At 39.7% G+C, this 18,304-nt stretch overlaps 1 protein-coding gene across 2 annotated transcripts in view; it reads right to left on the reverse strand.

Moving 5' to 3' along the window:
• Nucleotides 1–18,304, reverse strand: part of AFF2 (ALF transcription elongation factor 2) — a 401,898-nt gene that overhangs the window by 263,232 nt on the left and 120,362 nt on the right. For both annotated transcript variants that reach the window (XM_032779822.2, XM_032779821.2), the window contains exon 3: nt 16,063–16,953. In XM_032779822.2, the coding sequence (XP_032635713.1) occupies nt 16,063–16,953 (891 nt within the window). The remainder of the gene's footprint in view (nt 1–16,062; nt 16,954–18,304) is intronic.

Genomic DNA, 18,304 nt, shown 5'->3' on the forward strand with positions numbered 1-18,304 from the left:
ATTGCATGATTCCAGAATCTAGAGCCGTCAAGCTTTTCTTTTTAAGGATGAAGAGGCAGTTTCAAAATTTGCCAAGTTACACTCCAACAATTGGGAGCAGAAATTGGTCCAAGAAATACACACTAGAACACAATTCATTAAAAGCTGTCTCTTTGCCGTTTTCTATCTTCTGCTGAATAATGAGCATACTATTAGGATTAAACGGATTTCAAAATATTTAACACAGAAATGCTAATATTTTTATTTTGCAACTAAAATGTGTTCTTTACCATTTTTCCTCTATACTGATTCTTTTCCCCAGATATAAGTAACATGTAGACAGATACATTGTTTATTTATGACCTCTGTGACAGTTAATGTGGCATATGTGCTTACAATGTTTGACAGATAAAATGAGTTATTTACAGTAGCAGGGTTGATTATGTATGAAGATTGAAGTATTTGTAAAGTTCTCAATTTATTTTCCGTAGAGCTTGTTTCAGTGAGGATTGTGGTGTTTTGAAGCACCGCACAAGATGATAGTGCAAATACTAGTTCCAATCCAGTCAATATGTAGTCTTCATCTGTGTTAATTTCAGAACTCTTCTTGGTTATTGTATTTGTATAGGACTCGATCCAAAGGGCACTGAAGTCAATGGGTGGCTCTCTGTTGACTTCAGTCAGTTCAGGATTAGGTCCATAAAAAAGAAGAGAAATGTTCTGAAGATCAGTCGGTTTCTAACTCACTCTGCTTGTTTGGTGTATATATACAGATGGAGGGGGGATGAATCAAGAAAAGTGGTGACATTTATTATTAACTTTAACTTTAATTACAGAAGGCCAAATCCCCATGTCCCATTGAAGTCAATGGCAATAATTCCACTGAGTTCAGCAGGATTACAATTCGATTGAAATTGAGAAAACGCACTGATTTTCATTTTAACAAAGAAACTCAAATGTTGGGATACTGGATCTTTAAATGATTAGTTGTAGCTACATATTTGGTTTTAAGGAGAAGAGATCTGTATGAAACATGTTTTCAAAAAGTCTCTTTACTCCATTTTTTCATTCCTTGTGTTTGGAAGGTACAGTCAGTCAAAGTGCTGTGGACAATGTCATTTGTAATTACTATTGATTACTATCTTGGGGTTAAACTGGGTGTTTGTGAACCAAAGTACTTGAGTAAGCATCAGAGGGGTAGCCGTGTTAGTCTGGATCTGTAAAAAGCAACATAGAGTCCTGTGGCACCTTATAGACTAACAGACATTTTGGAGCATAAGCTTTCGGGGGTGAATACCCACTTCATCAGATACATTTTAAGACGCAAGCGTCTGACAAAGTGGTTATTTACCTACAAAAGCTGATGGTCCAATACATCTCTTAGTCTATAAGGTGCTGTCATAAGCATACAGTTAAGGGTTAATTCCTCTTTGACCTGTAAAGGGTTAAGAAGCTCACATAACCTAGCTGACACCTGACCAGAAGGACCAATAAGGGGACATGATACTTTAAAATCGGGAAGGGGAAAACAGTCTTGTGTGCGCGCTGGGTGTGTGCTTTTGCCAGACACAGAGAAAGAAAGAGCCATCCCGCTCCTATAGGGTAGTGAGTATTTAGAGAAGGAATGTATTAGATTACTTTTATTTTCTATTTGTGATTTCTTTTGCAAAATAGTGGGAGGATAAAATAGGGTTCCTTGTGTAACTTTAAAGTTTTGCCCAGAAGGAAACTCTCTGTGTTTTGAATCTGTTTGTTTGTGAGATTATCTTGCATTCTAATCTCGCAGAGGTATTCCTTTCACCTTTTTCTTTAATTAAAATTCTTAAGATCCAAGGGTTTTGGATCTGTGCTCACCAGGACTAATTGGTGAGGGTATACTCTCAAGCCTACCCAGGAAAAGGGGTGTAAGTTTTTTTTGGGGGAGGAATTAGTCTCAAATCTGCCCAGAAAAGGGGGGGAAGGGTTTAGGGATGTGGGAAATATTTGGGGAAAGGCAGAGTTCCAAGTGGCTCTCCCTTAAGATTTGGAACATGCTTGGTGGTGGCAGTTTACTGTTAACCTAAGCTGGTAAATAAGCTTAGGGGGTCTTTCATGCAGGTCTCCACATCTGTACCCTAAATTTCAGAGTGGGGAGGGAACCTTGACAGGTGCCACAGGACTCTTTCTTGAGTAAGCATGTTATGGAAGCTTGGTCTAGCTTTAAGAACCTAGTGCCAAAGATAATCCATAAGGTTTACATAATAGTACACTCAAATGAAAACTTACAAAAAATTCAAGGACAATTTTCCCAATGAACTGGGACTCTGGAGACCACCAGTGCCCAGACATTAGCTTTGTGTTCATATTCTGGTTACTTTAAGATGGCTTTTATATATGTGTGTGTGTATTTGTATGTGTCATGACTGAGTATGGTGTGCATTTATAATATTTAGGATATGTGCACATATGTCTTAATTATCAGGGCCTCAAAACCTTTCAAGATCTTGCCTAAGGTCTCCTCTTCTTGGTTTGTTCAAGAATGGAAACAATAGACCCAAATATCCACTATATCTTCTGCCCTATATGTTGTATGGTGATGTTCAACCAATGAGCAGGAATGTCTTGTTACAAGGATGCAACATTACAATAATGCATACGCAAAACGCACCACCAGCACTGCAATAACACAGGAAAAAACGCAATGGGAGAACCACAAATATCAGCAGTTGGGATTATTTTGAAATTCTTAACTTTTAATATATGAAAGCTTTTCCACCAAGTCTCATTAACCCCTAGCATAAACAGTTCTCACTCCTCATCCAACAGACGGTGGCATATGCTACTCTGCGTGTGTATGCGCGTGCCTGTTAGCCTGCTGCCCAAGCCTGCCTAGCCTTAGACTTTTGGATTGTTTCTCAGACACCAAGAATTGACATTAAAACCTCAGGATTTTCTGTAGGACCTCAGCTGTGGCTGATGCTGGTGTCATGGCCACAGGCAATCCAACTGAGTAAATTACGTAGGATGGAATAGAAGAGGAAGAAGTCACATCCAGTATTCTGTGGAGGAATACTGTCCTGATTTAAACAGGATTTAAACCAATAATTTAATTGATGTTATTTCCCTCCTAAAAAGTACAAACAATCTTGGGGGGCTGAGGATGATTGAAAGATCGGCCAAGGGAATAGCTCAAGCTTCTCAGACTCTCTCTTATGCTGCTACCACCATCTGGTGTGATTAGGGATGATCAATCAGTCCAAGTCCCACATCTTTCATGTTCCTCCCTATAAGTTTCCACAGGCCAGTGGTCCCCAAACTGTGGGGTGTGCCTCTATAGATGGGTGTGGGGGGAATGTTTAGAGGGGTACACAGAAGGCCCAGGCCAGCCCCCACAGGGGGCAGAGAGGGAGCGCCACCCAGCCCAGATCTGCCCCCAGCCCACCTCCAGCTCCACTCCCAGCCCCTCTCTGGCCCCTGCTGCAGCTCCACCTCCCAGCCCCGCTCTGGCCCCAGTTGCAGCTCTGCTCTGCCCCCTACTCCATTCTAAACCCAGCTCTGCCCCAAGTCCTCTTCTGAGCCAACTCAGCAGGAATTGAGAGAGGGGGCACACAGGGATTTCATTACTAGGGGTGGGGGCGTGACAGCAAAAGTTTAGGCACTACTGCCACAGGCAATATCTCCATTTGCCAGATTCATTTTTTTAAAATGCTTTGTCCTATCCTTCTCTCGCCACCCCCATGCTCTGATGAGCCGGTGCCCTCTTTTTCTGCAATAGGATACTGTTCCCTTGCTTTGTCCTCTCTCTTCCAGCCAGCCCCAGAGGAAGTATCATCTTTACCTGTCCTCCTTCTGCTCCCTGCCCTGAAGGCAATGAGCCCAGTTTCCTCATGTCCTAACATGCTGCTCTCACCATAGGGGTTTGTCCATCTGACATCGGACACAGCTACAATGCAAGGTGGCTCTGTCCTTGTTATAACTTCGGTACATAGTCCTGGGGCATTACAAACCTGTCCAGAATTCCCCATTCTGCAGGGTGAACCCCATTCTACGACACCGAGTAATACTGCTGGGCATGTGGAATGTTATGGATTGACACAAATACAGCTGGGTATCACAGGCAAAAGTGCTTTGCCTTCTTTCAGACAAGAATTAAGCATGGAAGTTGCTGTAGGAACAATGAGATTTTAAAATAATTGCACAACCCCATTCAATAAGGACAAACAAGTGGTGCTAGTAAGTTTAAGCACCGCTTAAGCAACTTAAAAAAAGAATTCCCTGGAGTCTCGTTTTTGCTGGGAGTACTGCTAAGAACTAGAAAAGACCAGTTTTCATATCTGTTTTTGCTAGTGGCCAAAATAAAAAACCACAAACAGCAAGAGCCTCCACATGGTCCTATGCCGCAGGAAAGGAGACATTATAGAAAAATTAGTTCCTACTTTAATCACACATTTGCCCTATTGTAAAACTGCAGTAGGGAAAGCCCCCTCATTGCCAAGAAATTAAATATTAATACAGGCAAAAATAAACCATTAGCAATAATATATTACCATATATTCAATATGTCAAAATATATTCAAAACTGTAGCAAGTAATTTTCTTGAAGACATCCAGATTCAGTTAGATCTTAATACTATGTATTTACAAAAGCAGCTTTTGCACATTTTAATTTCTTCCCATCTAATGTGTAACAGTTACCATGGTCTGTTTCTTCTATGCTTTACGCCTGCCTCTGGTCCAAAATAAGTCTTGCTAGTTTGATCATTTACAGTCTAGTTTTACAACCTCTACTCATGCTGAATAATACCTTACTCCGTGTTTTGAATCGAGAGGACAACTCGAGGAGCAATATCAGTGTCTGTAAGGGTGGTACAATCGGACCTTTAAACAGCTACCCCAATTCTAATCTGGCTGTATTTTACAGATCACTTCTTCACCAACCGGGATGTATTTTCTTTTCCAAACTTGCATTATTCCATATGTAAAGTATTTTGGATCCGATGTTTTACTGTTTTTAGAAAATAAGCAAAAAATAATTTATCACTGAAAGGAAGTAAAAACTATAACAACAATTATATTGAAGTACAACTTGAATAGGATTTGAAAAGACTTTCTTAGGTAGACTCTATATAAACCCAGTTCTGCTTCTATTCCACGCACATTAAAAGTAACTATTCAGCTGGCATGGAATATCAATAGAAATAATTTATAGATAGAAAAACTTTGTCCACTGACATAGGCAATGGGGTATCCCCAATATTTACTGCCAATTCACTGCCTGTTGGCTATCTTTTCATAGTGCCATTTTTGCAGGCACATTAGCCTGACTCCTATTGAACTTCTTGGGAGAATTTAAGGAGAATTTTACATTATGAAAGATTTGCAGGTCACTGCTGTAAATGAATGTTCAGTAACAGATGAAGAGGTTCATCCTGACATGAGCAAATGTAGAACCATCTTGACAACTTAAAAAAACAGTATTTTTTTCATGATTGAAAGGGAACACATTAATCACTAAACACTACACACGTGAGGCTCTGAATGACACTGGGAGATGCATCCATTGCATCAGGAGATAGGGCCAAATCCAATGCTATGGAAGTTAATGGAAAGACTCCAATTAAGTTACACAGGAGCTGGGTTATGCCCTAAATTCAGTCAACAAAGAGCCCAATCTTGCAAACAGTTCCACCTGTGGACTCCTGTGTGGAATCCTATTGAGGTCAATGGATCTGTGTGCAAAAAAGCTTGTTGTTGGCTTGAAATGTTCACGTTTGGCCATTTTTGAGTCATTAGCTATTAAATAAGATTCCAGGATTGTCACTCTATGTGTCACTTGGAAATTCAGACTGTCTGTTGAGTCTGCATGAAGTGAGGGAAACAGCTGCAAGCATGGCTGAGAGCTCTTTTTGATCAGAATATCAGCTACGGTAAGTTATGTATCTATGCCACGCCAAGAGACCTAGACAATTGTGCTATCAGAGGTACCTCAGTCAATCACTAGATGTATTCTACACCTAATTTGCATGCAAAGTGTCCAGCTGCCACAGTTCTTAGAGTATGGGCCTTCAGCTATTAGTATGGCAAATAAAATGGTTGCCTGAATAATTTTTTTGAATAAAAAAAATTCCCCTACCTCACTGTGGGTCACACTTTCAGGGCATCGGTAGACGTGTTCGTTGGGGTACAATCTCTCCTTTCTCCTGACACCACTTACAATATGAAGTTTCACCCCAGAAGGAAACTGTTTGAGAAAGCTACCAACAGCGGAAAAGAAGGATTCAGAATAGGCCATTCTCAACTGTAATACCCAGCACAACCTATATATTCTCAGTGGGGCCCCATCCTATGGTGCTTGAAATACAAGGGAAATGGGAGCTGAGAATGCTCAGCACCTCACTGGACTGAGACCTTTGGACACGTGTAGGTCCTGGACCAAGCCACAGAGCCCTTATTCCAGGAAAGCTCTTATTAGCATAAAGGGGAAAGCACTGATTCCAGCAGACAGTCTGAGAATCACAGAGGTTTTTTAAAGCTTATTAAATTGTGCATCTTTTCTTAAGAGTGTGTGTGTGTGTTTTAAAAATTAAATTCCATATTTAGGAAAAGAGCAATCTCTACATTTATATTTAAAACATAGGCAAATGTAAATGAGAGCCTGGAAATTTACAAACAGCAGAAGTAATTGCCTGCTTGTCTGTGTGGATTTAAGTATCACAGCTTGCAGTTCAATGAAATATAACCCCAAGGGTTTACACATCTGGGGGACATAATGATGTGAAATTATTTTGAGGAAGCATGTAAGGAAAAGCAACATGTACTGTTCTAACTAAAATATGTTTAGACTGGCAATATTAATGGGGATTTAAACTTACACTTAGTATCGCAGACTTCTTGGTTCTCTGGGATGTTTACAGATCCAAGTGGAAAAAAAAAGTCCACTTTTCTGGAAAGTGATTGCGTTTGCATTTATTTCTCCCTCTCCTTCCCTCTGATTTTTTTTCAAATAGCTACTTAGAGGACAAATTAAAGAGGCAAATTTCAAATCAGCATCAGTCCATTTCCTAATCCCTGTTCTCAGGACGAATCACCTCCTCCTTGTCACATGGAAAATCCCCCGAGAGAGGTGGCTTGGGGTGAAACGTTCATTGCGATTCCCCTTGCAGTGTTTCTACAAATTCTTCGACTATGGGCTATGTGTGGAAGGCATTACCCACCGCTCCCCTCCAACTGTCCAAGAAACAGGAGGGGCAGACCCTTAAATCCCACAAATGTCAAGGATCATCCACATGGAGGACCCCTTCTACTAGCACCAAGCTTCCCTGTGCCCTCTTTGGCTCAGAGGCTGCATGGAAACAATGAATGCCATAGCCAGGAAATTCAGCACAGGCAGCTGCCTCTGGGACTCCCTTTAAAAGGGTGGAGCAGCTCAGTGCAAAAGGTAACGCTGCCTGGACTGAATTATATCTTGTGCAGAACCCTCATACGGTGTGGGGACACGAGGCAAGATCCCCCTGTCCATCTAACTCCCACACCAGCTCACTCCTTCTGCATGCTTGCAGAGCTCATTTTAGGACCCTGGAAATGGTGTGTGATGATGCCATGCTGACCAAACCTGACCTTATGGGGCATGAGGGGAGATGATCCACATACAGAAGGCCCCCACCATATGCAACTTGAGAAGAACAAAACAGGTATATTAATCAGAACTCATTTACATATTAATTTAGTTGGGTTATTCTCCTGTTCTCACAAATCTCACCATGAGTAGCTGAAACCCAGAGTGCTCCATCAACCAGATGGGAATGTAAAGGCAAAAGTGCATCTTGGCTATTCACCACAGGAGAGCTAGTTTTTCTAGCATTACCATGATTTTCAAAAGGAGACATTTTAAAACTTCCTTTTGGCTTCAGACAAAACTTTTTTTTTCATTTTCTACCCTTTAGCTCCTGCTCTATTGAATGAGAGAGTGGTTTAATTGTTTTGAAAATGGGAGATGGCATGATTCTCTCTATCACGTACTACTTTGGCTTGTTTTATTACACAGTCTTAAAATGCACATTTTATGAGGGCGACAAGACAGCAAGTGTGAAAAACCAGGCCAGGGGGAGGGGGTTATAGGAGCCTATATAAGAAAAAGACCACAAAATCGGGACTGTCTCTATAAAATCGGGACAACTGGTCACCCTACATTTTATAGTGCTTCACATATTTACATCTACCTATCTAAAACACACAATATTGTAATATATTATGTTGCAATTAAAAGCCTACAATCTAAATCTGATATTTCTTCACTAATTTATTCCCAAGCCAATATGTATTTTAATGTTCCAAACCGTTGCTAATTAACACATGGAAATATTTTAACATGGATTTTGATTAATTCCATTTAACAGTTTAACCAGTGCTAAAACATATGTGGTGCGTCATTTCTTTCTTTTGAGGAAGGCACTGGCATTAAATCTTTCAATCTTCCTAAGCACCAAATGCTAATTTCAGGAAGATTAAATAACAGACTGCAGCTACAGTTTCCTTTCTTTGCTTCCCAGAAGGTAAAATGAACATATTTATGTGGGAGGAATTTCTTTACTGCACAAGCCAAAATGCAGAAATTAGATTTTTTTTCCCCAAAATTGCTAGTACACTTGCAATAGCCTGCCAGCTAAAGAACTTTAACCTATATCTGCAGTTCATGGACAGTTGCCAAGCTATATGTTCAACTTTCTTTCCCTTAAGTATTCCCATATGATGTTTTCACCTGCAGCCCCTAAGTGTTTTTCCATACTTGGACCAGAGACAGCTAGCTTAATAGTGGGGTGACTCTGACTATAAAGCTAGAAATACTCATATAAGACCCGCCTCTCATTTTCACATGTTGAAGCAATGTTATAAGCAAAAAATACAATATGGCCCCAATGGTTTAAAGTGTATGCAATTCTGCATGCCTCCAAACCAAGCATGCTAAATGTGTGACATACGCATCCAAAGGTACGAACACGTGCAAACTTATTTACACGTGCAAATCCCCAATTTATATACATTCACCAGGTATGCCACATGCATCTCAGGAGCGTATATTCAGTGTTCTATCCACCCCACCCCCCCCTTTCGTAGCTGGTCCAGGGAAGATGAGAGACTACTACAGGGAGTTACTCCTTTAGCTTTAGTGGTAGAAGTTCATACCTGTAGTGCTGAAAGTCATGGGGTCAGGCCCTGGTGATGGACTCTCAATGGTTGTTATTACACATGCAAAAATCTGTGCATGCTCTTTCTCCTGAACATTAAAACACATGAGCCTTCTGTGTTCCCAGACTATTTGCAACCTGCAGCCACAGTCGGTTTCCTGTGCTTTTCCACAAAGCAAGAGACATAATATAGGGACAAAATCCCAGAAAAGAATGAATGGAAAGGGTAGCAAATATGTACAGTAGTATTTTTCAAGCCATCTGTGTGTTATTTTCAAAGGTTTGAGTTAGATAAAGTAACATTTAACAAGGCATGTAATGCCATTCTACAAAAGGCCAAATTGCTGACATCAGATAGGTTGTAGCACTCCCAGTATCTTTGGTGGGAAACATGCACGTTTGTTTGCAGGCAGAATTTGGGCCAAAGTAAATATCTGCATCATTAAAAATACAAACATCTGAAAGACTTGCAACTAAACATGTTTGAAACCTGCTATGCTTCTATGCCATAGCTTCAGAACTCACAAACATTATGTATTGTTTAAAACAAGACATGTTGTACAGAGCAGTCACATTTTGTGCCAGAGTCTCGACTCTATGACACTAGTGGGTGTGGTCCCATAGGAACCACTTGGTCAATTGAGGATCACCCAGATTGGTGTGGGATCCAGCCCTGCCTCGGCAACACCCTCCCTGTTCTGACTTGCCCCCTATGCCAGAGGGCAGGGGATGCAAAGATGGTTATTTCAACTTTATGACAGCATCTTGACTACAATAGGAGTATCCACGGAGTAAGGTATTACTCAACATGAACAAGGGTATCACAATCTGGCCCTCAACAATTAATTGCTTCCATATGGCTTGGTTATGTCTTCCTTAAACTAGTGTGAGCAGGGTGAAAAAAAAAAGGGTGGGATTATAGTGGATTAGGAGATTCATCCTTAGGTAAGGGAAGGCAGCCATATCTCCATAATATTTTGCACTCGTACAGCATCTTTCTGCCAGGGATATAAAAATGCCTAACAAAGGTGGATGTCTTATTACACCTGTTGTCCACGAGAGGAAAGACGCAAGCACTGAAAAATAAAGTGATTGGCTCAAGATTATACTTCAGAGCTGTGCAGACCCTAGTATTCCTGACTGTGGGCATGTAGGTGATGCCTCCCCAACTTTGTAGAAGATGGTGCAATGTGGGTATAAATAACCTATTTCTTGAATGCACCATAAATGGCATAAAAGGAGGAACAAATTCTATTAATACCCAGGAACTGTTTTCCCCAAGGCTTTTTGAGGTCACTTTGTTTTCTGCCACCTTTGGCAAGGCAATTGGAATAATAATATTTTCTACAATTAATTTGGACCAACTACTAATGGCTTACAATTGCCATTTGATTTGGAATTGGGGAATCTCAAAGGATTGGAGATTCTTGTGCTTAAAGTCGCACAAGAAGATGCATTCTTGCAGAACACTGGCATCTCTGTCTCCACTCCTACGCAGAATTCAGAGGCATTGGGGGAAAAATATCACTGTGTGAAAAAAGCCATCCAACGCCCTAAAATCTTGGGTATGGGGGGTCAGTTTTTTTCATCTAAACCTGTTCACTTGTCTCTATTTTACAGGCTTGATTCTGTACCCAATGAAGTCAAATGCAAAACTCCCACTAACCACAATGGTACAGTAACAATTCCTAATCCCATGATTGTCTTTGTATTTCCTGTCGGAAATACATAGGCCCTAGCTGTGCTATTTCCCCCTCCAACATCCTTACTCCCAAAACATACCCCTGCTAATGACAGTCCAAGCAATAGGACAGTAGCTTAACAAAGCAAGAAAAGGCCACAACAAAAGGTCTTCAGACAGTTGGCGTCATATGTTCCTCATTTAGGAATATCTCAAAAACATTACTTCTCACAGTATTTACAAATGAGAAACACATGGCTGTAACCTATAATACTGAAAGAAATAGTGCTCTTCTGGTTTGTTTTTGGCCTCAGACTTTTGAAATATGAACCAAGTGAGGGGATTTCAGCTTAATGCTTGATTCAGTCCATTATTCTTAAACACCCAAAGTTTTGAAGGAAGAGTGAAGCTTGCATTTGAAAAGGCAATGTGCCCACAAATTCAGTAATGCGCTGTATTTGGCAACCAAAGCAGAATGTATTTTAAAAGGGAGTTAGTTACCTAAAGGCTTTGCCTTCCATTCAATTAAAAAAAAACATATTAAACTGGCTTTGGGTGCCATAAAAAGTTTTATAAGTCACAAGTAAAGCCTCTTGCTTTTACCATTTGGATTGAATCAATATGGTTATCTACCTGTCAATTTTTCTTGCTCTTTAATGCAGAAAGTGAACAGCTTTTTTATAGCTTCCTTAGAAAGTACTAAGTTAATCAATACATCCAGCGATAACAGGATGATTTGAAACACATATAACAAAAGCCTATCACTTTGCTGTATAGTGAACCCGTCAAAATATTATCCTAGAAGTCATGCGGAAACAGAAGTTCTCCATCTTCCGTGACTAAATGGGTGGTGACAGCGGGATTGTTGGTCTTTTGGATGTGTTCATTGCGTTTTTGAGAGAAATTCAGTATATGTTTCTTATTTTGCAGGAATATGTAGTCAGCTATGCAGAGATTCTTGGGAACATTGTCTGAAGAGTTAAAACTTTTCTTAATTACCCCAGATTTACTTGGGCTCAAAACAGTCATTGGAAACTCTTGCATAGTTTGTACTTGCATAGTTTGTACAATGCTTATGATTTTTCACAAGCTTATCTGGAAACTGCTCCGATGTTCCCATAGACCTGAAAACCTCTTGATTTAGTCAATAATTTGTGTTCAAGCCCAAACTGAAACGTACAGGCTTACTTTTAGCTACCTCATGCTGAGTTAGTCAATTTGAAATTACTTGTAAGCAACTGACTCCTAAAGATTTAAATATATATCGGTATATCAAGATTCTGGATTTTAACACAGCAGTGAGAGGATCAGCTGTTAGAGTGATTTCTAACCACTACATTTTCAAAGAAATGCATAGGATTTAGCTACATAATTCCCATTGAGAGTTAAGATGCAATCACATACCATCATACCACTTAAATAGGTGGAATTCTGTATACAGTACAAAAGCTCTCGCTGAGTATAGGCTTGCTAGTATTTACCAAGTGTAATATGCAAGCTCAAAATTAATATATACATATAAATATGGAAGAAAGAGACCAATACAGAGAACAAGAAAAAGATGTGTCTGAAACGTATTTCAACTCCTGTGCCCATGTTGCCCACTCGATGTCACGGGTCTCACAATATTTGGTGTTTTTCATAAAGCCCTAGCACCTGGAGTCATGTGACAAAATTTGACCCTAATCTTTCATTAAAAATAATAAATTTCTAGCCCTTGTGGTTGCAGAGTAAAACTTGAAAACATGAACCCGACAGGCTTTGAAGGTAAATAAAAACGGCCCCAAATTTATTTATTTTTGAAATGGTGATTTTTTTTTAAGTCAACCTAATGAGTTTTTGGAGCCTGACTCGTGATTTCTGAATGCTTGTCATAGGCAAGTTTGAGTGCTATTAGTTGTGTTAGGATTTGAATTCATCATATTGATGTTCTAAGAATTTTGACCTTGACAATGGGAAAATAGTAATTACGTACAGTGAAGTAATGTTAGATATTTAATCTATGTTCACACCCAAGAGGAAAAGCAAAAGACTGAAGGATCCAGCAATCACCAAAAAAATCCCCAAAGGATATGGCAGACACACAGTGTGCCTGACTCTTCCTTTAGCAATGAATGAGCAAATGTCTGTTAATTGTTGAGGGCAACATGGGCCCAATCAAGTGACATCAAGCATGCTATAAAATTGATCACTTCCTCAAGCATAGCAGAATGCCTCCAGGGCTCTAAACATTCTATATAAAGCCATGATAAATAGGACCATATTTTCCCAGCGGCCTCAACCCATCCTTTAAGTCTCCATGCCTGGCCAGTCATTTTTGGGTATCAAAGTTTTAGCAGAACCAAATCTCTGATTTGCATGCACAGATTTGCATAGCCTGCTCTTGCAGAGGTCTATATGCATGATTTGCACACGCAAAATTAATTTGTTCAGGTTTTGAGGTATGCAAAAACTTGAGCACCCAAAAACGTGGCTGTGCCCTTTTGTTGGGTGGATTTACAGGCTGGGGGAAATTTGAAAAATTGGCTCTGAGCATCCAAGGGAACCTACAGAGCCAACTATAAGCAGCACCCAAAAAGGCAACTTTCCTACCAATGGTTTGAAGGGGGTCATCATCACCCGCAATGTTATTAGCATGGAACATCGTGGGGCAGAAATGAAATTATTTCAAGCAGATAACAACTCCTGGTGGCAGCTAGGGAAGGTTCATGAATTGAAATGCACACCCCAAATAATCATAAGCCTTCACATCAATTGTATAAAGAGTACAACAGAACCCCCTTCTGCAGTCATTCTGAAAATGTTATGGGTTTCACAGCTGTGCACTGTCAGTTCTGATTAAGCTTAAACTAAACCAGTTATCTACAACCTTGGATTAGAAAGAGTTTTATTGCCAAATGTAAGGTCAATTACATTCAGAATGCACATCAGTGGAAAAACATAGAGGGGTAAAGCCTGCAGTTCTTACACAGGCAAAATGACCCTTAAATCAAGTGGAGTTTTGCCTGTGTGAAGACCATTGGCTTTGGCCCATGTTGTACATTCTAAATAGCAGCAGGAAGTCATTCCTGACTGCAGCATAGCTTCACGTTGTCTCCCCCTCTGCAATTCATTGTTCGCTTTTATAACACACGGACTGTTTTAAGATTATTGTCTGTAGTCACTGCTGAAGTGACTTGAGTTTACTATTTACCCCTTAATAAATGAAGCTAATTATACACACAAACTGTTTGCTGCACAGGCTATAAACCAAAGCAGCTATTGCCACAAATTCACCACATAACTTTTTCATCTGGGTGACTACCAGCCTTTCCATTAATAAAAACAAATGGTTCACATCAGTTGTATTTAAAGCTATACCAAGAGATTCTGGAGAAAACCCTGCCTTCATTGAGACCAATGGCAAAACTCCCAGTGACATGAACAGGGCCAGGATTTCACCCTCCTGTGCTGAACATAGAGGAAAAGCTGATAAAAGGGGTACGTCTTCACTACCGGCCGTATCAGCGGGTAGCAATTGATTTTTTGGGGATTTCTCATCTAGACGTGATATATCGATCCCCGAATGAGCTCCTGTTGACTCCGGAACTCCACTAACATGAACGGCGGTAGTGGAGTCGACAGGGGGAGCCGCGGATGTTGATCCCGCGCCGTGAGGACGGTACGTAACTCGATCTAAGATACTTCGACTTCAGCTACGCTATTCATGTAGTTGAAGCTGCGTATCTTAAATCGATTCCCCCTCCCAGTGTAGACCAGCCCAGGGTGTAAGCCTCATATGCCACTACAGAGGGATACTCCATATTAACGTTGCACTTCAAAGTGTGCTTATTGACTCACTGTTATTTTAATAGAGAGCAAAAATGAATAAATGTATTTGCCTTTGCACCATGATTATTTCTTTTATATGCAATTATTTACTTGCCAAACACCACTAGCGACAAATTGCAATAGAGTATGAAGCTATCTACATCAGCAGATTTCTAACCTAAGGTAAAAATAAACAGAAACATCTGTAAAGGAATCTTGTACAAAGCTACATTTATTAACAAATACATTTTCTAATAAAATGCCATCTGCAAGCAACCCTCAGCTTCCACTTCATATAAATAGATCTTTTTACTGCTTTCAGATGCAGTTCCCAGAAAAAATTATTCCAAACTCTACTGCAAAACACATCAGTCTTTGTTGCTTCCTGGAATGCTAACAAATAACATCAAGTTTTTAAACAGTCAAACAAATTATTGGCTCAAAACAATTATTCCAATAGGAAAAGCTGACCTTTTCCCATAAAGAGTCTTAAGAATGAATTATTCTTTATTTCTGGTAAAAAAATATATATATATTAACAAGCAGGAAAGTAATCTTGGAGAAAAAGAGAAAGCTATGAAAATCCCATGTTGTAATTCTGTTCACGCATGTGCTAAAAACCTACCTTGCAATGGTTACTGCTTTAGAGCAACTCTGAATAAGAAATTTATTATATCAGTACAAATGCTTCAGTTGGTACCCTTGCAATACAGCTGTGCTTGAAGTATCCAGGAGAGAAATAAGAGCTAATTATAACTTTAATCACAAGACTGTTTTAACAGACTAGCAACACAAAACTCAACAATTTAAGTTCTTGGTGCCAGGAATTGGCATTGAATCCCAATGCTAAGTGCTATTGAAAAATGCATGAAGACTTAACGGGATACATTTTCAAAAGTGTTTCTCACAGTTTAAGCCACATTAATTCCATTAAAGTCAATGGGAAATGAGGAACAAAAAGGCACCCCTTATTGTTAGCCGTTCTGGCATTAAAGGGGTCAAGGCTTTTCCAAGTTTATTTTAGATTTTTTTTCTCCTTTGGCACAGTGCATAACAGTATTCTTTAAATCAGATTAATTCCAAAATAAATCTCCAAAACTGTGAACAATGCAGCTGAATTAAGGTATATTACAGTGCTGCGGCCAGCCAAGGATCTGGCCTTTTACTGTTAGTGTGACACAACCAGAGTTAGCATTCCAGCCTTTGGTTTTAAAACTTGATGTATCACGACTTACTAGGGTTGTCACAACAATCTTTGCCAAAAGAAAATATAACCATGCGTTTTCTAGGAAAGGGGTGTGTTTTCAGACCACAATTTCAGGAACTGGAACTTCATATTTAAAGAAACAGAGATACACTATGTTAAATACTCCTCAGGCCAGATCTGTTAAGATTCTAGAAAAAAAGTGGACTAAGAAAATGACTTACCTCGCTAGCTTGAGGGATGGTAAGCTTTGGTAATTTATTCTTAGAACTGGGTGCATTAGCTTTTCCTTCCAACAGTGTTCCAAATGATTGATTTCCATATACACTCTCAATTTCTATTGGAGGTTTCAGTTCAGGTGAGTCATTAGGTACTTGGTCCTGACCATCCATAGGTCTTACATAAGCTGTAGGCTTTTGCTGGCCCATGCTAGTTTTACAGTGCAGTCCTGGTGGGAAACTCTGAGTTGAGAGACCATTGTTTGCAGATAACAAAGATGTAGAAGGAAGTGGAGATCCAGGACCGTGCCCTACAAACTCAAGTTCTACAGGTGACTTGGAATGACTGTTTTCTTTATAAGAATGTTCTCCAGTTGTTGATTTGGAATGATTGTGCCTCCGTGAATGTGAAGATGATGCAGCTGGGTTTGCTTCCTCAGCCCCTCCATTTTTATGTTGCTCACTCTGACAGCTGTAGAGATCGTCGTACCTGCCTTGAGGCTGGTCATGTGAAGAGCTATGCTTTGTCCTACTCTGTTGACTACTGGATTGGCTTGGCTGTGCACCGCTAGAATTGTGACCACCACGTGACCAATCTGTCCTGGATTTCCTGCTGCTCTGGTGACTGTGTAGCAAAGTAGAATTAGATGACAGTGAAGAAGGTGGGGGCATTGACGTTGATGAGTGACCGCTGATCTGGTGAGATGGGATCATCCTGTTTCTCTGTTCTGGAAAAAAGTTCTGTTCATTTTTGTCAATGGGAGTCTGTGGTACAGAATTCTTTGGGATTCCTACAAGGTGGCTCTGGTTGGAATGGTTGGTTAACAAGTCCTTCATTTCATCATAGTTTCCCAATGTATTTTGGACACGGTTAGCAAGGGCATCCCCTTTATTTGTCTAAAATACCAAAAAGACACAGGGAAAAGAGTGAGTAAATTCCTGGTTGTGAAGTTACTGTTTGGAATGGTTGTCTTAGGAAACAATGGCAAATGTTAGTTACTTAATAGTGTCACGCTGACATTTAATTTAATTTCAATTACATTTTGCATATGTTATGTAAGAAAGAACCTCTTGGAACAGGCTTGCATGAGTAACATTTATATACTTCTTCCTTTTTTCTTAAATCTGTTCTCAGAGAAATATTTAAATTACATCAGTTACGGATGTTATGAGCAAAATAGTCTGGTTTTATGTCAGATAAGTTGGGCTTGTACATTTTATATTCTACAAAATGCGAACGTACAATTACTGATTATTGAGTATATGAATTAAAATCAAACATTTTATTTAAAATATGTTATTGCTATAAACCAGGCAATAACGACAATAAATATAAGGAGCTAAATTCCTCTCATGTGTAACTCCAATGATTCCTTTATACTGGGCTCAGTTTGGCCCAATATACCTAATAGTTGAGATCTAGAAAACATACTGCTTCCAACTGGTGAATTAACTGCTACTAAAAGAGTGTTCCAAAGATGTTGTACTAAAGTAGTATGTGATTTCTATATTCTGAAGCACCAGGATGCCTCTGTTGGCTTAGAGTGTGGTGTGTTTATGAATCAGTCGCTCACACTGCTTTTCTTCAAATCGCAGTAATCATTAAGTAAGTTCTGATTCATCTGTGTTTTACTACTATTATTTTTTCTTCTGAAATGGTTTTTACTCTGCTATATACAGTATCCTGGGTAAACAAGCTCAAAGGTTATAACTGATATGCAGATAATTTCATTTTCCTTTTTGTTTTAAAAAAAGGTCAACCAACATGGAACCAGAAAACACAGTCCTATTATAACCCTTTGTGTTCCACTGAAATGACCAGCATTGCATTAAAACAGCCTGTTCCCTATATACTCATTACTTTATCAGACTCAAGGGGTGAGAAACACTGCTTTCAAAACTATGGATCCTGTCCGAGCATATGCTGAACTTCTACAATCTGGAAGCAGAGTTTGAAGCTACAGTATATGTGAGGTAGGGCTTGATACTTCATATAATCTCTCTCAAAGCAGGCTCATACTTCAAATTAAGCCTTCCTTTCCTCTGAAATGCTGAGCAAAAGAATGAAGACAGAGAATTCATGCATCGATTCCTCTTGGAATATCTGCTTAGATTTCCAGTGCTCAACTAGTCTACAGAGGAGAGAAATGTTGCAAAAAAAGTTTTTTTTTCTTGGTACTTCTCATGCAGTATAAAACATTGAGGGAAAAAGATAAAAAATGCTGATTTTCTCGAGCTCAACTTGCAG

The sequence above is a fragment of the Chelonoidis abingdonii genome, chromosome 8 (assembly GCF_003597395.2).
Source record: "Chelonoidis abingdonii isolate Lonesome George chromosome 8, CheloAbing_2.0, whole genome shotgun sequence".
Lineage (NCBI taxonomy): Eukaryota > Metazoa > Chordata > Testudines > Testudinidae > Chelonoidis > Chelonoidis abingdonii.